Source organism: Citrus sinensis, chromosome 2 (genome assembly GCF_022201045.2).
Source record: "Citrus sinensis cultivar Valencia sweet orange chromosome 2, DVS_A1.0, whole genome shotgun sequence".
NCBI classification, from domain to species: Eukaryota; Viridiplantae; Streptophyta; class Magnoliopsida; order Sapindales; family Rutaceae; genus Citrus; species Citrus sinensis.
This window is the reverse complement of record NC_068557.1, coordinates 19,237,508-19,263,908: the sequence shown is the minus strand read 5'-3', so window position 1 is coordinate 19,263,908 and position 26,401 is coordinate 19,237,508. Positions and strand designations below refer to the sequence as shown.

General features: G+C 32.9%; 3 protein-coding genes across 4 annotated transcripts; 1 reads left to right on the top strand and 2 right to left on the bottom strand.

Annotated features, from left to right (window-relative positions):
• Positions 1–203: 203 nt before the first annotated feature.
• LOC102626450 (cellulose synthase-like protein B4) lies at positions 204–4,112 on the bottom strand. Of its 2 annotated transcripts, XM_006469592.4 has the most exons (9): positions 3,605–4,109; positions 3,170–3,491; positions 2,784–2,909; positions 2,508–2,624; positions 2,144–2,338; positions 1,903–2,014; positions 1,638–1,819; positions 1,180–1,530; positions 204–790 (listed from the first exon to the last, which is right to left on the bottom strand). In XM_006469592.4, the coding sequence occupies exons 1-9, from the start codon at positions 3,865–3,867 to the stop codon at positions 260–262; spliced, it is 2,199 nt and encodes a 732-aa protein (XP_006469655.1). In that variant the 5' UTR covers positions 3,868–4,109; the 3' UTR covers positions 204–259. The 2 variants fall into 2 exon arrangements, with proteins under 2 accessions (XP_006469655.1, XP_006469656.1); XM_006469593.4 differs by lacking the exon at positions 2,784–2,909 and having other exon boundaries at positions 3,605–4,112.
• An 11,289-nt stretch (positions 4,113–15,401) lies between these two features.
• LOC102626952 (putative pentatricopeptide repeat-containing protein At1g10330) lies at positions 15,402–17,202 on the bottom strand. Its single transcript, XM_006469594.4, has one exon. The coding sequence runs from the start codon at positions 17,072–17,074 to the stop codon at positions 15,689–15,691; it is 1,386 nt and encodes a 461-aa protein (XP_006469657.1). The 5' UTR covers positions 17,075–17,202; the 3' UTR covers positions 15,402–15,688.
• Positions 17,203–17,931: 729 nt separating this feature from the next.
• LOC102627224 (uncharacterized) lies at positions 17,932–21,394 on the top strand. The gene is made up of 5 exons (XM_006469595.4): positions 17,932–18,115; positions 18,562–18,704; positions 18,822–18,951; positions 19,991–20,182; positions 20,893–21,394. Exons 1-5 carry the CDS (start codon positions 17,954–17,956, stop codon positions 21,100–21,102), a joined length of 837 nt encoding a protein of 278 aa, XP_006469658.1. The 5' UTR covers positions 17,932–17,953; the 3' UTR covers positions 21,103–21,394.
• The last annotated feature ends 5,007 nt before the right edge of the window (positions 21,395–26,401 follow it).

Sequence of the window (26,401 nt, the reverse complement as noted above, 5' to 3'; positions counted from 1 at the left end):
TTCTACCACGAGGATTGAAATTGGATTGGTAGCTTAAGAAAGAAATTAAGTTGTCTTTGCGAAGTTACTAGAGAGCTTTTCAGCACTTGTATATATTGAGTGGTCTAGGGAGATGAATTTGCTTGACTCATGGATTTCTATTTTGCTCTAAGAATTTGGATTTGGCAGATGGATAAGTTCATAGCACAAATTAACGGAAAATATTTGATACTTCCTAAACTAATTCAACCTTTATTTTGTCCCGCTTAAAATAAAAATCTCAGTTCATAGAGCTCATCATCTTACACCATTGCACAAAAAGCAGAGCTAAAGCAGTTGATTTGCCAATGGTTGACCACGGGATCCCCTTTTTCCCTGTCATGAATAGCCCTCGCAAAAAAGGAAAGAAGCATAGCACCACATACACACTGCAAAAGTAGTCTCCTAGCCCTGAGCCATGCGCACATTGTGATTGCAACCTTAGCAAGCCGGTAGCCCATGCAGCGAGGTGCACCAGAATAATTGTGGTGCCGGGAACAAAGAAAGGAGAGTCGTCGAACATCACTTCATCGACATCGCTAGATCGATGAATTTTTTGCGTAATTTCAAAAACTGCCTCGGAGAATCCAAACTGCTCGAGCGCGGCGTTTACAAGACCAAATAACCATGCACTTGTTGTGACAATTCGGGCCATACAATTGTTAACCCACCATGAACGGATTGATAAACCAGCTTGAATGTACTCTAATAGAGTATATAATTTGTAGATCAAAAAAAGTGCAAGAGGGATCAATACGGTTGGTTCCTGGACCTGCATGTACAATTGACATTTTCAGCGGTTCAAAAAGTAATAAGTCGTTTGATTAACATGTTGATTTGACTTGGCACTCAAGTGGTTTTTCAAATAGTTTTCTGTTACTATCTATTCAAGATCAATTCTCGGAAAGGTAGGAATTAAAAAATTAATTTAGGTTTTACTCACCCTTCTACTTTTTATTTTGGAAAAAAAAAAGTTAGGTTTCAGTTGTTATACACCCGAGAATTGTACTGGTCGCCCTTTCATTTTTTTGGTTAATCATTTGCCATGAACAAAAAGGCAAGGCATTTAAATGACATTAAGGACATGCGTGTGATGACAAGTGATGAATAATTATTGAGCGGCAATTATAACTAGGAAAGAACAAGAAGAATTTGTCTGACCTTTGGCAGGAAAGTGGAGTTGGTGATGATGCAATAAGCTGGAAGGGCAATGTAGCACAGCTCGGGAATTGAGCGCAAGCCCCAAGTAAGGATCCACAAATAAGCCAAACATTGTCGAAATTGGAGCTTCCCGATGAGAGTAGCCAATATGGGGTTACGTTTGCTGAATAGGATTTCAAGCAGTCCCGTGGCCCACCTTTTCTGTTGTCTCATCCCAGCAGGGCCGCTGGGAGACGCACAGCCAAGAAAGGCATGTGGGATCGGCAAGCAGTAGCCTGATCTCCAGCCTTTTGAATGGATCACCAAGCCAGTTAAGTTATCTTCTGCTGTGGCGCCATACAAGCACCCCACCTGAAATCACAAATATACGTACGGCCACAATATATGTGGTGAACGTACAGGTTTTGACTAAAAAACAAGTTTAACAAAATTTTGCAAATTTTATTCTTTATACTAACCTCATCACCCCAGCTACTACCATACTCATAACCACAATCTGCAACTCGGTGTGCTTCATCAAGCGATCTCGATATGTTACTTGAATAACCTCCTGTCTTCCCTTCCAAAGTCTGAGCAGCTGATTTGATGAATTCTTTTGAATTTCCGAATTTTTTCAGCAGCTCATCTTCCACTATATTTCCTGCAAGATTACGGACAAAACATTTATTTAGCATAGTCATAGAAGAACAGATTTTGTTTAACATTTAACACATGCGTGTTCACCTTGATGTTCAATCTGATCGAGGCATAGACCATATACAACATCTCGTCTATGAAAAGTTCCTGTACCCTGATAGAAAGGTCCTTGAATTCCCACAATTCCTTTCCCGATATACTAACAAAAGCAAAACTTATTAGTTAATCAGCATCACCCGGTTAGCTAGGCATATCATTGAACAAGGAAATTCATAATAAATTTTAAGTTATAAGAATTATTGAGCTATCATATATAGATATGGCTCACCTCATTTAAAATGCACAGATTTTCTGGTCTGTCATAGAAATATTGTGGAGATTGAATAAACGCAAATTCGTTTTCGTTCTTGGAGCCCAGATGCAAACACATAGCTTGAAGAACAATCTCTGGATTGTTGGCATACATGTCGCAGTCTACATTAAGCATGAACGGCGCATTTGTCATCAGCCCAGACACCCTAGTCTATTTAATTATTGTATGAAATTAGTATTAAAAAAAATGTTAGTATAGTCTATCAATTACAATAATGTAAGCAATCTCACCGTTTGATCTTAATAATGTGAAAAATACTCTTCTTGTCATATTTGGCACAAAAGAAAAACTATTTTGAAGGCACCAAAAAGCAGCTTACCAATACATTCATGGCCCCTGCTTTGTAGTGATGGGGATGCTTTGGCCTTTTCTCTCTTGATATGTAAACTAAATGTGGTATCTCATCTGAGAGACCTCCTTTGTTCTCCGATATAACCTACAATTAAATTGAATGATTAATGATTATTCTCAAAGAAAAAAGTAAACTACTTTTACCCGCCCTGAAAAAAGGTACGTTTACTTTTAAAAAAATATGTTTTAAGAAAACATTCCTCACTAATTTTCAATTAAATGTATAAACAAATCAATCGGTTACCTTCACTATTGTTGGATGATTCATGCGTTCTGTATTGGAGAAAACAGTCATTCCTCCTGTTAGATCAAATAAAGAAGATCTTTTGGCTGCATGTTCTATGTTTTGGCTAAGTTTATCATACTCTTTCTACATAAGATCATACAAATAGAATCGATTTAACCACTTAATTAATCAATGGTTAAAACTATATGCAGTTAACTTAAATTTAAAAACTAATAAAAAGAAACACGATCAAATCATGTGGAATTACTGTTAATAAAATAATAAAAAATACGTTAATACCATATAGTTTTATTGTTGTTTCTGTCGCTGCTCTAAAACGTTGTGTAAATATGATTTTTATTTTGTGTGTAGAACAGATACATGTAACTTTAACATATCTTTACCTTCATGTTTTTCCAGTCTTGCAGGAGTTCCCCTGAACTGGAATCGGACGGCTCACTATCTGGGAAGTATCTAAAGGGAGCTCTAATTTGAACATTATACTTTTTACAGAATGGAACCCAAAGCTTAGCGAATTTAGAAGCTTCAACAAGAGAGTAGAAATTGAGAGGTGAGCAGGCATCATCAGAAACATAGCAAGCGAGCTTGTGAACTGGATAATCAACTGCCAACAAAGACAGCACTGTGTTTACAGTGATGATTGGCGGCTCGAGTTCAGCATCAGCAGTTGTCACAAACATGTCCACTGGGGGCAGCTCCTGTATCCTGTTGAGTCGTACACATGTGTGTGTGTGTGTGTGTGTAGTAACTTGCAAAATGACAAAGACAATTGCAAATGATGCGGAAATTATTAATGCTAACGTTATTTGATTTGTTACCTTTCTTGGAGACGTTGGGGATATGTTTTGTAGGTCAAAGGAGTCCACTTGCAGTTGACGATGAGAATCCAGATGAAAGTAAAACAAGACTCACATAGAAAAGCAAGAAACCAAGCAAATCCATGATTCTTCAACGTTGAGAGCCGATAGAAGAGCAGACATAGAAGAAGGAACAAGATGATAACATCTAAAGCCCTATGATATGTGTTTTTATGAAAAACTTTTTCGTATAGAGGGAGACATGACGACTTTGTATTGGCCATGAGCTTGAAAAACAAGTACTCGTTTTTTTTATTTTTGGTGTTTCGGCATTAATAGATGTGGGTTTTTAAAGGTATTTAGTAGGTTTTATAGTTGCAAGAATGACCATTTGTTGCATATGTGGTGATGAAGCGCATATCCTTAGCCGAAAAGAATCAAAGGATGGTATAAGAGCTTGTGAGAATATGGTAAATTTGTGGTGTGTGTGTGTGTGTGTATTTCAGAATAAATTTTTAGGACCTCTCATTCATTGAAAACACTAATTAGTTTCCCTTTAAGTTTTAAAAGACAGTAAAATTCTAAATTCTTCGTCGACGTACAAATTGACTGGCCATCCGACATCTACCATAAACTGCTGCACTATAATCAATTTGCACTCTTATATATGTGGTGACAATGTTTACAATTACACGTGATTTATTTTGAAGAATTCATATATAAAAAATAATATTCTTTCACATGTCTAATGTATTCACATTTTTTTTTAAATAAATAACTTCTCACTCTCAAATGCTATATTAATATATTCAAGTAATTATAGTACAAATTTTTTTATGCAGACAGCCTATGTATAAATACTATGATTGCAGGCAATAGATTTGTATCGCACCTGTAAATCATAATTTGTCAGAGCTTGTTACCTTATATTATTATGTAAGTTACATAACTTTTTCACAACCATTTGATGAAAATTAAACGGCGGTTGTGGAAATATAAGATAATAAAATCATGTTATTTCCCCAACTGTTAGATTTTCATCAAACGGTTGTGGAAGAATTATGTACCTTACATAATAATGTAAGGTAACTATAGCCTAATTTGCCATTCATTCAATAAAGTCCTATTTGATATTATAGTTTAGACAGTTGTAGAGTACACTAATGGAGTATGTGATTCATTTAAACCAACAATTAATTAATTAATCTAGACAATGAAATCAAGAGGGCGAGTAAGAGTTGAGTTGGTGGAGTGTTTCGAGATGAGCAATCAAAGCAAATTCAATAATGAAACTTAAAAATTTCTGAGAATTTTTTATTTCATTTTCAGGCTAACGTACATTCTAGAGAAACTGTGGATACCACAAATTTGAAGATAAAGTGCGAAGTGCTGTAGGGCCAAGTTTCAGCTGAACAAGAACGTAAGACAGATTACAGACTAATCATAATCTTTACCCTCACTTTTTGCAGAAAGAGTGACGCATGGGATGATGCCTGAGTTTCTGGACGATTTGATACAAACAACATCAAATCTCGAGAAAATTTAGATTTTTGCCTTTCCCTGCAGTGCTGCAATGATATGATACGTAGCTGTGTCGCTTGTGCACAAGTGCCACCGTTCACAAGAACGAGATCATCTCAAAATTTTAAATCTTTTGATATGATTTGATCAAAGCTAACCCCACCACTACTGATCCATGTGATCTCTACTGTTTCAGCTGGTTTGATTGGCAAATGCCAATGTATTGCTGCTGCTGCTTCTTAAGTATTTCATTTCTTAAAATGATTATCAACAACATTCTGTTTTGCTTACATATTCTTGAATTAATTTAAAATGAAATGTGAATCACTGAGAGTTAATTTGCTCAGATATAATTAATGTGTTCTTTTATAAAATAAATAAAAGCATATACAGTTTATTTATCAAATTCTTGTAAACTAAAACACGTCTCTCTGATAAGCCCATTGTAGATTTCAGAAGCTAGAAGGAGCATTTCCTTATTTGAGGATAAAATTTTATCGATCCGTTTTCTATATTTGTCAGTGGCCAAGAAATCGCAAGTCTTTTGACTCAAATTTGGAAAAGTCTTGGCACGTGATGCAACTTGGAGATGATTTTGACCCATTTGGTATTGTGTGTGTGTGTGTGTGTGTGTGTGTATTGACGTGCAAAATGACAAAGACAATTGCAAATGATGCGGATATTATTAATGCTAACGTTATTTAATTTGTTGCCTTTCTTGGAGACTTGGGGATATGTTTTGTAGGTTAAAAGAGTCCACTTGCAGTTGACGATGAGAATCCAGATGAAAGTAAAACAAGACTCACATAGAAAAGCAAGAAACCAAGCAAATGCAAATCCATGATACTTGAAAGATAAGAGGCGACATAAGAGAAGACAGAGAAGAAGGATCAAGACGGTGACACCAAAAACTCTATGAGTAGTATTCTTATGAAAAACTTTTTCGAATAGATCAGATGATTCCTTTGTCTCTGGATTGGCCATGAGCTCGTTGTAAGATTAAGAAATTTATTTTGGTGTTCTAGTAGTGTCTTTCTCTGTATGAGGTGTCTAGGCGTCAACAGGTGTGGTTATTTATTAAGTGGGTTTGTTTTGCATCTGAAGTTAACGTTGTAGATTCACCACTTGATGAAGGTACAGAGATTAATTCCATCAATAATGCTACTTTCAGTTCTCCGAGAATATCGTTTGAGAAGCTATAGACTCAAGTTTGAAGCCAGCAGCACCATGCTAAAGTACGATCATAGCCTTTGATTAACACTAAAGATTGCCCTATATATCTACATATGACCATACGATGTAACGTTGGGGCAAGCGATCAGCTAATGACATAAGGCATGACATCTCAGTTTCTGGGCGACCTGATAGAAACAACACAACTTCTTTTGTTTGATCCATCCCTTCCAGCATATTTAATTTTTTCTGCTTTTGTCATTTTGCGGGCAATGATAGACTAAATTTAAATAATTTAGGGTGTGTTTGTCACACTGTATTATATTATATTATATTATATTATTTTAATACTGATGTGTTGTATTATATTGTATTGCATTGACACTGTATTATAATAATATTATATAATGTTTAGTGTTGCACTGTACTATATTATTTTTTTAATTAATTTAAATTAAATATTATATTATATTAATGTTTTATATTATATTAATATATTTAAATTACATTAATATTTTATGTTATTATTTATATTATTATTAATTTTAAATTAATATTATTCAAATTTATTCATATTTAAATATTTTTATTAGTTATAATAAGTTATAAATTTATTAATTAATTATAATGTAAAAATAAAAAAAAATACTATTATTGAATGATAAATTATTTATTTATTAATTTATATTAATAATTATAATATAAAAACAAATAAATTAAAAATATTATATTAAATTAAAAATTATATTTATTTATTATTTTAGTATTATAATAATAATAAAATAAAAAGCAAAAGTTAAAAGCAAAAGTTCAAAAAAAAATAAATAAAATAAAAATGAGTCGGGATTAATTAATGCGTCAGTTGACGAATTAGCCGCACTCCAATTTCTTATAATTTTTTTTTAAATATAAATTTAATATTATTTTAATATAAATAATATTATAATACACCAAAATCACATGCATCACTTCTGGCGTCAGCGAAGCAAAAAGATTTCGATAACGCCAGCTCTGTACCACTGCATTGACATGATGGCTGAAACCACTCACGAGACCTCAACTGGGAACGGTTGATGTGATGTCCACTGTCTTGGTTGATTTGTGTGGGTACCTAATTTCTTAAGAAATCACATCTTTTCACGTGTCCCTCTTAATTAACTAAGGAAATATTATTCCGGATAAGATTACATCCGAAATGATTAAAGTAAGGAAACCATGATCAGGAGCATTAACTCAGGAAAGATAATTCCCAATACGATGACATCCAGAATAAGTAAGGAACCATGGGAAGAGGAACAGGACACCCACAAAATAATGCATGAAATTCCTTCGTATAAATACATATACATATGGGTGGGCATAGGTTGGTTGGTTTGAGTTTTAAGTCAATCTAAACTAACTTATAAAAGTTTAAGCCCAACCTAAACCAATTCAAATATTTATAACTTAATCGAAATCAATTCATTTGAGTTTGGTTTGAATTTTATGATTAAAATATTTTTTATTTTGATAAATTTAATTATATCAAATTTTAATAATAATTATTTCTTAGTAATTATTAAATTAATATTAAAATATAAAAAAAATATAGTGCATAAAAAATTATAAATAATAGATTTTACAATAACTTCATCCTTAAATTAAATAATACTAAAAAATTAAAATAAAGTTTAAGCACGAAAAATCATTATTTCTCAATATATGAGAATGTAAACTCTAATACTAAATTTCCACAAACATGACATCAACAAATAAATTAGAAGAAAGAAAATAAAAAGCTAATAGTATTAACCATATTACAACACCCATTCTAACAATGTTCATACAAATCAAAACAAAATAAAATATCCCAACTCAAGTACGCAGTACTTTACTACTTTAATCAAGAGATTTCATGATCAGTTGAGTTTGGTACTTCACCAAAAAATAAATTTAAAAAAATGATATTGAATAGTTATAAATATGAGTAAATTTACAAAAGAACATGATTCATACTAAAATCGTAAGAATAACATCAATTCAAAGCCATCGCCTCTGTTGTTACACTTGATCCAAATTATACATTTAAAAAATAAATTAATAAAAAAAGAATAGTGATAAACAAATACATAAATATTTTTACTTGTTATGATAAATAGTTACCTAACGTCATGGCTTCATAAAACTCAAGCTTTTCTATTGTTGGTTCATCATTGTACTGGGACAAAAGTGTTACGTAACCAATTTTGTGAGTATATCAAAGCTTCAACTATCTTTGGACTTAAAAAACTATGAAATGAATCAATGATGCGTCATCCAATACTAAATGCAGATTCTGAAGCTACCGTAGATATTGCAATTGCAAACACATCATTTGCAATGTGTGGAAAAACTCGATATTTTATTGAATTCAGTTTTATCCTACCAAAATCTCAAAGTCGTCATCATCAACATGTTCACGTGATTCCAACAAGTACCTCTCCACTCATTTTTCATCTCAACACAATCATCTATTCCTACTCTTTGTTTGAACTTTGCAACACTTGAAAGTTCATAAAACCCCACATTTTTATGAAATTTCCTACTATCAACAATTGACGACTTACAACACCACTAGATGATCTACAACTACCAATATTAGTGTCAAGATCTTTTTAGTAATTATAAAGACGTACTAAAAGATTTTTCACCTCTTCAGACTTCTTCTCAACCTCATTAATAACAAAAATGTCTTCAAACCAAAATTCACATATTTTAACTTATAACGTGGATCAAGAATAACTTAAATGAACAATAAATTATTCAAGCTATCAATTGACCCCCAATATTTGTCATATTTATTTGTCATACTTGTTGCCATTTTAGATAAGATAGGATCATCATCACTTTCAATTAGTGATGTCAAGTTGGAATGAATTGAGCACATTTCATAAAAATATAAGTTTGAAGTCATGTACATTGAACCACTAAATTTCAAAGTTATATCATAAAATGAATATAAAAACAACACAAAAACATTATCATTTTCCCAATCATCATTATTAAGAGGTCCTCCATCTTCCTTGAAATATGAAACATAATGTCGATCATCACTCTTCATTCTCTCAAAAGCCTTTTGAAATTTTAAAGCACTCTCCAACATTAAGTAAGTGGAATTCCACCTAGTGGACACATCTTGAACCACTAGGCCACTATCTTCAATTCTTTCATGCTCCACACATATTTTAATTTTTTTTTTAGCCTTGCAGGGGAGGACTTTACATATTAAACATCATTACAAATTCTAAAAGCTGACACGTGCAAGTTTTTCAACCCTTTATTTACAATTAAATTCAAAATATGCGCACAACATCTCATATGTAAAAAGTTACCATCTAGCACAAGGTCATTCTCACTCCAATTCTTCAATTTCTTTTTGACATAATTGATAGCCAACTCATTTGAACTAGAATTATTAACAATAATGGTAAATACTCTTTTTATACCCCACTCAAGTAAACAAGACTCAATTATCTTTCTAATTGTCTCCCTTTTATGGTTAGGTACTGTGCAAAAATTTAAAATTCTCTTTTGCAATCTTCATTCACTATCAATTAAAGTGGGCTGTAATAATCATATAGTAATAATTTTGTATATAAGTCCATGCATATATGGTTATACAAACCCTTTGCTTATTGAAACAAAAAAGTTTCTCAACTTTTGCTTTTCATCCCGAAAAAAATTTGTACACATCTCTAGTAAGGGTTTTTCTAGATGGTAGATCAAAGTTTGGTTCCAATTGCTTACTATATTGTTGAAAGCCCTCTTTCTCCACAAAACTAAAGGGTAATTCATCAATAATAATTAACCTTGTAAGGGCTTTTCTACATGCTTCTCTATCAAAGACATGAGACTTAGATTCATATATGAAGTTGTTTGATTTTCATCCTCAAATGTGCTCAAATAATCAAGACAATGCAACAAATGACTCCGTAATGTACTAGTCCCAATTTTAGTCTCATGTTTATTCTTACCAGTATGATCATTACCATAATAATTACACTTGCATATATTACCTAGAATGTATTTGGTGAAATGGTCTCATATTTCATATCTCTTTGATGGCTTTTTCTCTTGCTTTGAGTAGTTGGGAAAGTGTCCAAGGAATTAGTATCATGACAACTTGAGTTCTCATCCATCTAAAATTCATTGAAAAAAAATTATGTAACTTTGAGTCAATTCAATAAAAAAAATTTTACCAATTCAAAGCAAAAAGTTAATTTCACTAATACAAGAACAATTAATCACACAATATTATATCTTATAAGCTTCAGTTAATTAAATCCAATAATATCAAAGCATGGTAGCTTATGCCAGAGTACCAAGTAAGTCCGTCCTGACTCCACTACACATGAAACAAATTTGGACACAATCATCATTAGCATTTTCATATAATTAATACACCTTGAATTCTGAAAGGAAAAAGGGTATTTAGGAACCAAACCTTAAAAGTTATAAAAATAACTTTAGCAAAGAATAGCATAATAAAAAAATACGAAAGAAATAAAATAAATAAAAAAACAAATCCCAATATCCCATATTCACAAATCACAAAAACTGAAATCTAAAAGGAACAAATCTTCCAATTAAATCACCATGCAAACAACTCCAAGTAATTAAATTCACTAAGTCCAAGCATACCCATTAAGCAAATCACTTAAACTATCAAATAAACAAATTTATTCTTAAAAATTAAGTTCTACCCATTGAAAACAAATACAAGAGCATCTCAAAAATTGAACCATTAGTCTATTCTAAAGTTGACGTATTACATGGCCACCACAACAGCAACAAAAAAAAAGAGAAAATTTTGAAGTTTTTGCAACAAAATCTCCTTAAATCAATGGAAAGGATTTAATCAAATAGGGGGCTACAAGATTCTGCAATTTCAATTGAGGACAACGAACGAACAAATAATATTTGGGAATTTTTGCATCATGGTTTTGGATTTGAGTTAGGTTTTCTTGTTCCCAAACTGTGATTTCTTTTTTATTAGATACATTGGAATTGATTTTTTTTATTTTGTTTAATTTATTTTCCACTAACATGTCACCTTGAGTTTTGAGAATTTATCTATGCCTCATAGGTAAACCATCAACCTAGACCATTTTATTTGGTTTGGGTTTGGGTAGACCCATGTTAACCCATGAGTTGTGGGTTTATGCCCACCCCTATATATATACATGTATTGATCTGAAATGATTACACGTGTCCTCAAAATTAAAGTTTTGTTCTTAATCCTAACTCTATACCACCTATTTTTATAAATAGAGGCTCATCTCTAAAAGAAGGGACTCATTTGTAAGAAAAAAAAAAGGTCTTTAACCTTTGAGAATATTATTCACTCTTATAAGAAAATCTCATTTTCTTCTTCTTCTTTTCTCAACCTTAAGCAAACACTAACTTGGACATCTGAATGTCTTTTCTAGTACTTGATCTGCCCGATTTGAGGCATTCTAAGCCAACTAATCATGATAAGTTCTCCATGAGCTACCAATACGTGTGAAGATAAAAATTCAATTTGCAAAATCCCAGATTGTTGCTACTAATTAAAAATTAGCTCCTAATTATTATCAACAACATTATGTTTTTTCTTTACAAGCTTCTGGTGTTATAAATTTTCACAGATGTTCAGTTTTCACCTTACTCTTTAGATTATTTACAGAATCACTATTTCAGCTTGTCAAAGGAAATATCATTTTCTTACCACTACTTAATAGTCCCTTTTATCATTTTGAATCTTTACTGTATCTGGAACTCCCAAGTCTTTTTTACTGAAGTAAATTCTTAGGCATATAATATAAACTCAGTTCAACTAGGAACCTTGCTATTGTTTTAGCCAATAATCACTGTCAATCATTTATACAAGTTTCAAGGAAAGAAAAAAATGAAATTACACTTCGTTCATTTGTTACATTGGCCTAAGAGATAAGTTGAACGTTGATCAAACTTCAAGGTATGTATCCAATGTTATGAGATTAAAGCAATATGCTTTGACTCTTACTGTTCAGTATAAGCGGTCTATCTAGTGTGACTCTAAGCCGCTGATCCACGGCCTGAGTAACAAAATCAACTTCTGGTAGCTCTATTTTCCCCTCCCAGACCCCATCACAACCCCCTTACCAAAAAAAAAATCCAATAAATAGACATAACCATTGCAACTACAGAAGTAGTAGATGAAGTGACGATTCTAGTATTCAACCAATCCGGTTAAGGTTAAATCCTTAAGACCTCTCTCATGTCCCCCTCTACCATGGCACCCGCTTGAAATTATTGCATATGGCAGTTCCTTCGGTTTGTTCTGAAATGCTGATATATATAGTAATTAGATTATAACCATTATAGTATATGGATTTAAAAAACTAATAATTTAAGCACTTACCATGTAATCGTCGAAAAAATGGTTTAAGAGGATGACAGATAAACCCTAAAAATCCCTAAACCCTCAAACTCCTAAACCCTACACATTACCTACGGTGGGTGGGCATGACGGACTGCGGCGGGTGGATATGAGGGAACAGCAGTGGGGTTAACATGAGGGTGGACATTAGGGTGGACATAACGGGCTGCAAATTGTAACACAGAAGGATGTTAAACCTTTGATACCGATCATTAGGATCAAGCGCTTACCACTAAGCTAAAAGCTTAAGTTAATAGCTAAGGCGTAACTTTATTTCCTTATACTGCGGCGGGTGTACATGAAGGGCTATATAATTATGCCAACAGCCAGGCAATTACGCCATATGCAACCTTATTGCCACTTAGCGAAATTACACAAAATGATGTTACACCTACAAGCACACAGAAGTATGCTGGGGCCCTATAACCCTAACACAAACTACATGTTGATATAAAAAAAAATTGAAGAGTAAACAATACAATTAAACTGTGCTTACATAGTTGCCGATTCTCGTTACTTTCATTTCTGCAAAACCTATCATTAAGGGAATATAAATAAGTACTGATAATTATCATTAAATACATAGATAAAATATAAATATGATTTAATAAATATGATTTACCAGTGATGCATTGCAAGTAATCTATATTGTAATTGAAGCCTTTATATGCTTGCCATATGTTTTCTTAAAGTCTACTGTGCTATCATTAGGAATGGCAGGATCCCTATGGTCAAGTTCTCTACCTCTATTGGATGATCCATGCTCATTTATGAATCCAAAATGGTTATTCTTCATGGACGGTACTTTCTTCAACAATTTTAAAAAGCCTTTTACATCCCTAAAATCCATTACATATGTTCTATTTCTCTTATCCAATAAAGTGGGACACTAACTAACCACATTTGCACATTATATTTGTTTTTAATTTTTTTCAATATAACAACCCAAATTACTATTAGAAAAAGTTTTTACACCTATTGCATCTTTATACATAGGGTGGCGCTAAGTTACGTGCACGTAACTTGCATCCCCCTCCCAGCTACAGTACCCATGGTGGGGCCGAGTACTGTAGCTGAGAGGGGGACATAAGTTACGTGCACGTAACTTAGGCCCTCCCTTATACATATCTTCCATATTCATTTTCCCTAAGTCTTAACTGACATCAAAAGCAAGCACAACTTGTTGCTTGGCTTCAAATATCAAAGCTAACAATATGATAATTTTTTAAATTCTATATGTTTTAATATTTTTATGTTGTTTTATTACTTTCTCAATATTCCTCTCAACCTAGATTTACTTACTTTGTTAAGCTCCCCTCCCATTACTCCGCCTATACCACTATCATCACTTATCCTCACTCCCCATTCACTACTATTATCACCTCTTGCTCTATTAAATAATTCCAGCATTCCATTCAATATCAATGGTTTATGGTCACTCAAGATTAATCTAGAAAAAGAAAATCAAGTGTGTAAAGAAACTACTGAAAAATAGCAACACAAACTGTGGCAAAAAACAGTAGATAGAATAGTAATAGAAAATAGCAAGAAGCAGAAGATAAAACATCAGTGAATAATGGTAGTAAACAGCAGGCAATATAGCAAAAATTATCAGATAATTAAATAGCAATGTAGTAAGAAAGGAATGTTGATGCAAGTCAATAATTTCTTGTATGGTTTTTAACTTTGAAGTATTAGCTAAGAGTGTAATTTTTTTTTTCAAAATGAAAGGAATCACGAACAACAAATCAAGGAAACATAATTAGCATTACCCAATAATCCCAAAATATAATCATACAACTAAAATGATGAAGTAGAAAAGCTAGAAAGCTAGAGGCTAATTAGTTCACCTTAATCCTCGAACCTCGTTAATTCTCCCATCTATAATATGTAGTAATGATAACAAATGCAATCGCATGTTTTAATTCTCAAAACCATGGAGGCTTACACCTTATGAAAAGGACATTAGACTCACAGAAAGCAGAGATATTTTAGTTTTTTTCTGCATATGGCAAAGAACTAAATCTGATATGTAGCTAATAATTTTTGTATTATATCTTATTTTCAATTAAGCTTGAAAAGGTTGGCACAGATCAAAATTCACAATGCTTCAAGAACTAACTTGTAATGAAGTAGCTCGTTCCAACCCAATAATTGTATTTATTTATAGAGTTGAATGAATGAGAGGAGGTATACCTTCTTATCAAAAAAGAAAGAAAGATGAATCTTTATATATATTCTTGCTTACATGATCAATCACTACAACAAAAAAGGACTTTAGCGACGAAAAAATTCTTGTCACCAGCGTCACGTTAGGTCTTTGGCGTCGAATTTTTAAATTTTGTCGTTGAAAGTATTTTTAGCTTTCATTTATTTATTATTTCTATTGTTAAAATATTATCATTTTTAATATTAAATTACAATGACAATTAAAACCGTTATGATAAAAACATAATTAATTAATTTAAAAAGAATTATTAATACTGATGAACAATACAAAAATAATTACAAAATTTAATATCCCTTTTTTGAAAGAAAATTGTTACAAATGAATATAAATTTCTTGATTTTCTTCATCTTCATGTAATTGATTTTCAATATTCCCTAAAAATAAATACACAATAATTAGTTAACATAATAAATATAAATTTAATACTAATATAAGTTAGAATAAATAAGATAAGTGAAAAAAAAAATTACATCATGTTAAAAATAAAAGAGAAAAGAAGTTGAGATTAAATTAGAAAATATGAATTATATATGTAAGGATGAGAGAATTAAAGAATAAAAGTAAGGGAATGAGAGAATGAGAGAAAGAAAGAATGAATTAAAATTTAATATTCCTTTTAAATATAACAATAATACGTAATCAGGGTCAACATTGGAACTTTGTCATCTGTGATCCTCAATCTCATTCTCTAACGATGGTTTTTCTCAGGCAAAAGTTAGACACAATCTCATTCTCTGCCAATATTCCGCTTTAGCACCAAGCTTCAACTTGCCTCAATCAAACTATACGCTGGAATTTTGCGAATTCCAGCCTCTACCATTGCTTTCCTTAGATCAGTAGCATGATTCCATCTCTCCAATCCAGCATGGATGTTTGATAATACCACATATCGCCCACAATGCTTTGGCTGCAATTCAAGTAGTCTTCTCCCCACTTCATGGCACAGATCCACAGCTCCATGAATCTTACAAGCACCTAGAAGAGCCCCTAATACCGAAGCATCAGGTTCAAAGGGCATACTCCTCATAAACTCCTTGGCTTCACTCAATAACCCCGCTCTTCCTAAAAGATCAACCACACAACCATAATGCTCCATTATTGGTACAACCTCAAATTTACCCAACATTGAATGAAACAATTCCAAACCTAATTCCACAAGTTGCGCACGGGCACAAGCTGTAAGAACAGCAACAAACGTAATCTCATTAGCACGCAACCCTTTCTCCTTCATCTCATCAAACATAACTAAAGCCTCTTTTTCTCTACTGTTACTTGCAAGTGAAGAAATCATTGCATTCCAGGTGCAAACATCTTTAATCACCATTGATTTAAAAACCCTTATTGCTCTTTCTAAAGAACCCACCTTTCCATACAAATCAATCAATGCTGTCCCCATGAAAACACTCAAAACAATCTCATTTCTCAAAATATAACCATGAACTTGCTTCCCTAAATAAAGACCCCCTTCATTGACTAAACCAGCGCATGAAGAGAGCACACTAACATACGTAGCCTCAGTTGGCCTCACTAAATTTACATTTCCCATCATATTCTTAAAAAGGCAAATTGCCTCCCCAAAACAACCATTTCTTACAAACCCATTAATAATACTAGTCCAAGAAACGACATCCCTCTTTAACATGTTCTCAAACAGCAAAATAGCGGAGTCCATATCGCCATTTTTCACATAACCATCAATCATCGCATTACACGCAACAATGCAAGGACTGGGAATTTCGTCGAACACTAAACGGGCATTGCACAAATAATCCATTTGTGAGTAGAGCTTCACCAATGATGTTCCCACAAAGGAGTCAGCTAAAACGCCGCATTTAATCGCTTGGGAGTGGAGAGTGAGGGAAGATAAAGAGGGTGAAAAAGAGGCGGCTTTGATTAAAGAAGGGAATGTGAGGGCGTTTGGATGGGCTTGGCAGGAAAGCATGCGAGTGAAAACAAGGAGACTTTTGTGAGGCTGGTTAATGTTGAGGTAGGCTCTGATTAGAGTGTTGTAAAGAAGGGTGAGTTTGTAATTTTCGGAGTCTTGTGGGGTGTGTGTGGTTACGAAGGCATGGATTTGTTTGATTTGGCTTGAGTTTTTGATAAAGCGTTGGAGAAGTTGGAGAAGAAATTCGGAGGAATGTGGAGGCATATACCGGAAACAAGTCACTTCTTGTCTGGAGCCTGCAAGCTGCAATGTCGAAATCGAAACTGGCTGTCTTAACACTTAACGACTCAATTGATTACGGAAAGGAAAGACGAGATAGAGCCAAGTTAAGAGTGACGCTATTGGCACCCCTTTATATCTCCTATGAAACTCTTTTTGCTCTTTATTTACAAATTTATCCTTTATATTTAAATTATATTAAAAATAAAACTTATCTAATTAAACCTACCTATGTTTTCTTATTTTTTCTCCATTATAAACTCATTAAATCTATAAAATTTGAAAAAATAATAAATTGTCGTAGAATAAGAATTTGATCTAAATATAAACAAAGTTTTTGTAGGAAATATAATTTTGTGAAGTTTGTTTACTTAGGCCAATTTTTTTTTTTTTAAAGATTTGCACATATGTCTTTATGTATAGTTATTACCTACTAGGAAAAACAAAGACAAATATAGATAAAAATAATAAATTCATGAATGCTATAATCAAGAAGAGATTGAAAGTAGTTTGAAATGCAAGAAGGGTGAGAGAGAGCGCCTAACAATTTTTTTTTTAAAGTATCGATGCAGGGATTTATTAAGAAAGTACAACAAATGAGGGTTATTTTAAGAATTAAGAAGAATATGTAGAGAAAAGGGGTTTAAAAAGAATGTTAGAGGTGTGCCAATAGTTAAACTCCTAAGTTAAAGCAAGCGAGTCCAGAAACCTGCTTCTATTTCGGCCTGTTTGAGCCCAATTGAGTTCTGGCCTGTTGACGGTTCATTGTTACCGCTTTGTCTTATTGATAACACGTCACCGTTTGTCAACGCTGACATATATTGTTACATACGGGCAGAAGGGATCTGAGTCACTGAGTAGATAATGCTAGCAGCTGCTTCGAGAATCTTGAGCAGATCAACTCCGCTTCTTAAGCCCTCTCTCGCAAGGACTCACTTTCCCGCCGGTTATCGCTTTGCAGTCAGATCAATGGCAGACTCTGCAGCTTCGCCCTTCAAGAAAATCCAGATTCAGAGAGATGATACTGTAAGCTTCATTTCACGATCTTTTTTATTTTCTTTCCTGAATTTTTTTTTTCTTTTTGGGTGTTTTTACTTGATGGGTCATTACGATTTTGTCATAATTGTCTGTATCCTATGAAGAGACATGTTGGGTAGACTCGTAGCAGTAAGAATTTGATTAAAAGAAATCATTTTTGTGTTTGACTATTTCAGATATAATATATGTTTGTAAATTGTAACTGATGTTCGTAATAACAGTTAAAAAAGTGTTGATGAACACTATTTTATTTGATAGTTAATGTTTACCACCCAGCACCAACTTACATATCTTATTTTACCCAAACATACCCATAATCAGCTTAAGGCATAAAAAATCATAATCGTTATTGTGTTGTTTTATTAGTTTCATTGGAAAAAATAGACGTTGGTTGACGTGGGCTTATGATTTCTGTTCTTGTAATTATGGATTAGACTTTTGATGCATATGTGGTTGGCAAAGAAGACGCCCCTGGGATTGTTGTAGTTCAGGAGTGGTGGGGTGTTGATTTTGAGATCAAGAACCATGCTGTCAAAATCTCCCAACTAAACCCTGGATTCAAGGCACTTATACCAGAGTAAGACTCTATGATCATTACCAGTATACATTTCATTTTCTTATCATTGTATTGTTATTATGGTTATCTAACAGTTGCTGCTTGTATGTGCTAAAAGTGTTGTGCCTCGTGTTTCAGTTTATATCGGGGAAAGGTTGGTTTGGATACTGCTGAAGCACAGCACTTGATGAGTGGTCTTGATTGGCCAGGTGCTGTCAAGGATATCCACGCTTCAGTTAATTGGCTTAAGGCAAATGGTTCCAAGAAGGTTTGCACAGTCTGCTTGCCTAAGTCGATAATGTTCATTAAAATTCCTTTAGATTATTGCTCTAGTTTTTTGTACCACTTTATGGTTTGAATATATAGTTTTGTCGCGCTTGACATCAGTATTATGTATCATAATTCGTAAAATATTAGGATTATATCACATCACCATCAGGTCTCATGTTGTGCTCCAGAATGCAAAGCATATGTAAGGCATACGCCTCCTTCCTTGAAAGTTGGGTTTGATTCAAAATATTCCCCCTTAACATACCAAATTATGAGGACTTGATCACACAATCATATGCATAACTGTAATTGCAGTTTTATATTCATGGTCTTATATTTAGATCTGTCAGTTGTGCTGACATCCAGTTCTTCTGAACCATGTTGCTTATGTTTTGTCAGTAAGTGTCAGTCAATCAGATGGTCAAATTCAATTTGATGCATTTTATTTTGGCCCATATTTTTCAGTAATTTGTGCTTCACTTGACCACAAAAGGTTAAAATGATATATACCTGCCATCATTATCAGAAAACCTCCATAATAAATAAATACTAAAGAGTGGTGAGATACACTTTAGGACTACTCATTATAGAAAAGACGCATCTCTATCTGTAGGGGTGTGCAAAAATACCGACAATCCAAAACCCGCACCAAAATACTGACCCACAGCAACACGAACAAAAAATTACATAGCTTGGGCTTTGTTGGGTTTACAATTTGTTTGGGTTGTCTATTAATTGTGTTGGTAGCCCAAATTGTTTTGGCTCACCTAGCCACCCCTGCCAATTAGAACCCCCGTTTCCCAAATCAGCAAAAACAGAGTCCACATCCTGTGCAGCTCGGCCTCCCTTATCTCATGAGTGGCATCTTAAAATTTATATACATGAATGGCTGGATATTTTCAACGGTAATTGAAACGACTTCTTGTTAAACTTAGAGCTAAACTTTATCCTATCCTACATATTAACTGATTTCTTGCTTTATAGCTGAAAACTACATACATGCAGGCTTCAATAAATAACTTATGGAATTTCAATAGGTTGGCGTGACTGGATATTGCATGGGAGGTGCTCTCGCTATTGCAAGTTCTGTCTTAGTTCCTGAGGTTGATGCTGTTGTTTCATTTTATGGGGTTCCCCCACCTGAGCTCGCCGATCCTACCCAGGCTAAGGCACCTGTTCAAGCTCATTTTGGGGAGCTTGACAATTTTGTTGGCTTTTCAGATGTGAAAGTACGGCAATTTTTTTTTTTACAGCTATTTCTTTCAAATCTTTTAAGTTATATTAATTACCGTTGTGTGTGTTTTTCCTGTTGGGACTTAACATTTGACCTGCCTGCATCATCCTAAGATGCTGTTCATTACTGATATGTTTAAATCAATGCCAATTTTTTTGTTTTGTTTGGCATTTTTATCTGTCATTTAGCTTGTATGACAGCCCATATTTCTCTTTGTCCATTTGCCAATAATGGGCTTTATTCAACAGGTTTTAAGTTATAAAAATGCATTTGTTTTGTTCTTTAAATGAAAAAGTTATCTGCATTGTCGTTTATAAGTATCTCTTTTCCTATTTGATAACCTTCCTTTATGTTTAAAGCATGCAGACACCTTACAATAGTTTATCATCATCTCCAAGAATAGATGTGAAGTAATGAGATCATGGGAAATTTGAGAGAATCAGCAAATATTTTAAGACCCAAAAAAAAAGAAAAAATTGAAGTTTGAAGTTGTTATGTTTAAATAATTTATTTTGTTATTTCATGAAACTGTTTCTTTTAATTTTTTAATCATTCTACAGATATAATGTCAGATAATATGTGTTTATTTTTTCAAATTGCTGCTACAGTAGTGAAACTGCGGAATGACTTGAGTGGGCTGTTGCCACCAAGAAAGAATTCTTAAAAAAATATATATATAATTTTTGGCTCTTTTCTGAGTTTCAGACTGCCAAAGCATTGGAGGAAAAGCTGAAAGCATCTGGTGTTCCATATGAGGTACATATTTATCCTGGCAGTGCACATGCTTTCATGAACATTTCTCCGGATGGAGTGAAGAGGAGGAAAGAAATGGGAATGGATGATCACGATCCAGCCGCAGTTGAGCTGGCGTGGTCTCGCTTCCAATCATGGATGACCCGCTACTTATCTGCTTAAGTAATTCACTAGTATTATGAATCTATGGTGTTTACCTCGCTTCCATCATTAAATAAATAACCGTGTGTATGCCTCTACTCTACATATAACACAGCTGCAAGTATCCTTTTGTTTCCAAAGGGGTTCGATACTGGGATATGTCTGTTTGTAGTTTGCCTATATTGTATGTTTGCTGAAGGCTTATTGATTATCACAAAGGTGAACTTCACAACTTGTGTTAATGGGGACCTACACGGTTGGATTAAAACAACTTTGGCAGAGAAGGTTTCTTCTCTGGACCAAAAGATTCATAGCTTGTGGTCCTATGATTTGCAATCAAGTATCGAGTCTCAACTAGCTGACTTTATCTAGAAATTTGGAAAATGATGGAGATTGAGACTATTCTGCATGCTTTGATGACTTCTGCTGAACAAATTACTTGGATGACTAAGTAGGAATGAATTAACATTTGAAACTGAGAGTCATTATTTCATTAGTCGGTGTGGCCCTCCTTCTATTTGATTATTTCAATATTGTCAATGCGTGAAGCAGATTCTAGCGTGCTTGAAGCTTTTCTCGTTTTAACTCATTTGGTCATCAAAAGACAGCTCCACTTTTAACGATGTTGTCTTTCTTTGACGATGTGAGGAAAGGACCTAAATTGCAGAAACCGGTCTTAGATGGGCCCTTAGCTGCATTTTTGGAAATGCTCGTGGGAGGAGCCGACTCTCTTAGTTGTACTAGACGCAATAATAAATTCAGTACTGCCATAAAAAACTGAGTGGTGCCACGTATTTTAAATTTTTTTATTTTAAGAAAGTAATTTAAATGATGAGGTATTTATTAATTAGTCAGTGAGATAATGTAATTAATTCATTTAAATCTTACAAAGAATTATGATTACTTAATTAACGACGCATCACTTTAAAAAAAAATTAAAGATGTCTATCAGTAATACAATAAATTTTCAATTCGTTGAAATTTCTAGCTAGGTTTGGTACACGTAAAAACAGTCGATGAAATTCAATTTTCCACGTGTAACGATCGAGAATTAAGAATAATGAATAGCCCTAGATACATATTTGGATGCCTCATGAACCAAGTTCACACATATTGACGTTAACGCTTGCTTGCTTCTGATCCGGTTACCCAACAAAAAAACTGGAAGCGCTTTCTAATTTGTGGTTTGAAAATTGTTGCACTTTGCACAAATTTCGAGAAATAGTTGGACTGTTTTAACTTTGAAAATTCTAATTAACAATTAACGAGCAGGTAGAATGAGGACTGAGACATATCTATCACTGTGATAATGTCTTTAGCGTTGGGCTGAGTTTGACAGTGTGATTTGTTCAAGACTGTTGCTGCTATGAGATAATTAATTTAGTGTATATAATCAGTTGAATTAGGAGACCTCACAGATTGATTCTTTTGCTTCTATAAATGTACTCAATAAACATCCAGTTTACTTACAACCTCAAACACAAGGTGAAAAGATAGGATCTTCGATATTTAAATAAAATCCTCCATAATCATTTCTCAAATTATGCTATATCTTAGTTTTAAAAAAAAAATTTAAAAATTTGAGAAATGTAACTTGTAATAGGAAATAAAAAAATCAATAACGCTAGGATTGTAAATTTGTGTTCTAAGTGAAAGGTCGCAAAAAAATTTTTCACATGCGCTACATGTTAGTTAATTTTATTTTCTATCATTAATGTGTAAATATTACTTCATTTATCAATGAACGATATGTTAGATGTTACATCACTTGAGACATAAACTATCTATTCAAACTATGTAAATGCATCATTACTCATACTGTCATTGTATGTTTCATGCAACACATCATAAGTACAAAATCCATTAATTAATAGTGTCTAGCCCATCTCTTTGAAATTACTAAAATCAAAGACATTTGGTTTGACAGTTGGATTTGAATTCAGTACTGAGTTAACTTTTTTACTTACTTTGTAGAAAGATACAATTAATAGTTATTGAATAAAAATATAAAACTGATTCAATTTTAACCGTATGTTACTATACATATACATTTGGTAGAAAATTATGAAGTGTTAAAAATAGATCGGCTTAACATTATATTCAAATCCTTAAGAATTAAAATTAGACTATATAACTAATCCCTTGGACTCCTTTAATGAAATTTACAAATGCAATCCAAGTCCAACTTCTCATACATACAAATCACAAGAGGACCACATGGTTTCATGCATTCCATACGCTCCTTTGAAGCACAAAGTCACACATGTTCTTTGTAGGATAGCTAGGTTTGGTTGTTGAGTATGAACTCGCTTTAATAATTTGCTAGTCTAATTGGTTAGGTTTCACACTTCAGCTAGTTCTGATTCTATAATTATTTTATCAGTTTAGTTGTCAGGTAACATCATCCTTAAATGCGTGCATAGACTCGTTTAGTTGCTAATCGATCAAATAAAAGTTATGTCTTAAATCATAAATATGTACGGTATTTGAACTTAACATTTGAAAACAAAAACTACTGAACGGATAAGCACATTTTTTAGTATTTATATTTTAATCCCCTAAAGTTTTCATTTTTTATTTTATAGCCTCATCAGTTTATTATTTCTTCATTATGGCTAACCATTGAACCTAAGTCCTCTCCAGAGCATTCATGAACAAACAGTTCACCCTTTAACATTGAACTATCTATTTAAGTTAGCAAATAGCATAAGTACTAAATATTATTATCAAATTTGTAATTAACTTTGTAGAGAGGAAAAAAAAAAAAAAAAAGGCAATCATAATATGCATGAACGTGCATTATGACTGCCTTCAAATAAATTTTATATATATTATAATGAAACACATGCATATACCAAATCAATATAAGAAAAAAGATATGCTAGAGGAAAATTAAGCAGTCGCAAGAAGCTTCAATTTATGGTTGGTAAAGACTTTTGTGTAAACGACAGGCTGATCAAACTACCGAACTATTTTCAAAATCTAAGTTTCAACCTTACATAAATTTATGATCTACTTTTAAAACAAAAATAATAATAATTTTGCATTATCTTCTTTCTCATTCATAATAATTATGTGTCGGATTACAAGATCCAAATCTTCTTGGAAATCAGTGACAATTCGTGGAACTCAATGTATTAATTTCTGTGTGATATATGCATAATAAAATATTATATCACGTACCAATAATAGTAATTGACTTAACAATCACTCCATGTTAAATCAAAAATAGTATCACGTATGAATTGCAACTAGATACACGTTTACATGCGTACCATTTTTATTATTATTCCTACTATTAACTTGTTAGGTTTTCGAAAGACGAAATCATGTACTGTTGCTGCAATATGGTCCGTGAAGCACACACATTTCTTGATAGAATTACCTTTTCTTTTTTTTTTCCTTCTTCGGGTGTTCACGTAGTCACAAATAGACAATAGTGTCTTTTAATTCATAAATTAAACTATTATTTTTTTGAGAAACAAATCATATCTGGGTTGTGATTTGTAAATGAAGCCAAGAACCAGAATCTCCTCAAAGTTGTCTATCAGTTAACAATCTACATATAGCTAGGGCTAATGGTTTGGTCGTGGCATGGCCATAATTTTACGGGACAAGTCTGCGGCTAAGTTGACAACGAATGATGGGTTACCCTTTTTTTTCCTTTTTCATATAAAAATCACCGAAGTAGAGATTGAATCAAATCTACACTAAAAGTTGATTTTTAGCAACAGATACTTCTGTTTTGTTTAATTTTTCTATCTAGCAGCTGTAGCCGTATCAATTTTATTTAAAACTTTAAATGATCGATCATTAAAGTGGGTCTTTGAATCGGGAGAGAAACCCGTTTGAACTTTGACAAAAGTGATTTATTTAATTTTATATTAAATGCATTATTATTGCAAGGGAAAAAAAAATAACAACTAATATCTCTGCTCCATTAGAATAAAAAATAGGGTGAAAACGATGCCGTAATTTGAGGATGAAAAGGAACAAATACAGATATCAAATCTGTGGGAAAGCATCTTTTTTGTAGAATTTCAAGCAAATCAATTCAGTATTGAGTTCTAAGATAGGTTCATGGGTACGCACTTTATTTCACGACTCATTTATCTTGATGGTTCAATGAAACTTCCTCTCTTCTCCGTTTGTTTAATCTTTTCAAAGGCTATTGGTGTACGCATAACATCATCATATCTCAGTGCAATTATTTTATTTTGATAATTTAATTTGCGTGTTCAAATTTTTTTTTTAATCTTTTTATTCAACTTCATGAGACTAAGCTCGACCGATCCACTTTTATAATATCAAAATTGTAGAGAACTACCCTGTCGACAACTACTTTCTGAGTACTTTTCTCTTGTTTCAGTGCACTAAAAAATCTTTTAAAATATTCCTTAATTATTATTAGGCCTGGCGAGTTGTCATTAGATCCATAATTTGTGTTGAAATTGAAGCATCGTGTTCTTTCGTTTATACCTCGCCTTCTTATAAATTTGCTTTACTGCTGCTGACGTTTTTATTTATTTACAAAATGCAACTAATAAACTAAACTTATCGAGGACAAATATATAGTATTTTTTTTATAAAAAAAAAAAAAAAAATCAACGGCTAGCGTTGTGCATCTATTTATTTTTTGAGATGAGCATCAGCATTGAAGACTAATTGTATATTTTTGTAAGCATTATATTATAATCTATTATCATATATAGAGTAACAACACATTAATACTCCCATATGACTATCCATAGTCTTAATTCATATAATTATAACCCATATTATTGTAGAATTTCTCCCAGCCGGCGTAGAGCACGTGCAAGTTTGCCAAACGAATTTGTCAACCGTGCATTAATATCACTCAATTGGTAAAGGGCAGTTGTATAATTTGCATAAGTGTGATTGAAGTTTTTTTTTTTTTTTTTTTTTTTTTGGTGACAAGGTCAATTTATACGGACAAGATGCGTTCTCACTTCTCATCTGATGTATTGACCAACTCTTTTGATTAAACTCCCCTCTCCTAAAAACACTATAATTATGTCATCGCGTACGCACTCTCGTAGTAATTTCTTTTCATTTGTTCTCTACTCTTCTTGTGATTAGACTCGCCAATCTTCAATTTGTTTAAATTCCACGAGCTTTAACGACAATTATTCTACTGTTCAGTGGCTCCAAGAAACAGGTTCACATTGAGTACAGAAAGAAAACTCGAACATGGAAACAAAAAGAAATAATAATAATAATGAGAAAATATACAATCATGGCGATAAAAAGGGAGGACTATAGGTCATTAAGGGTGCGTTTGTGATTAAAGTTGGACAGT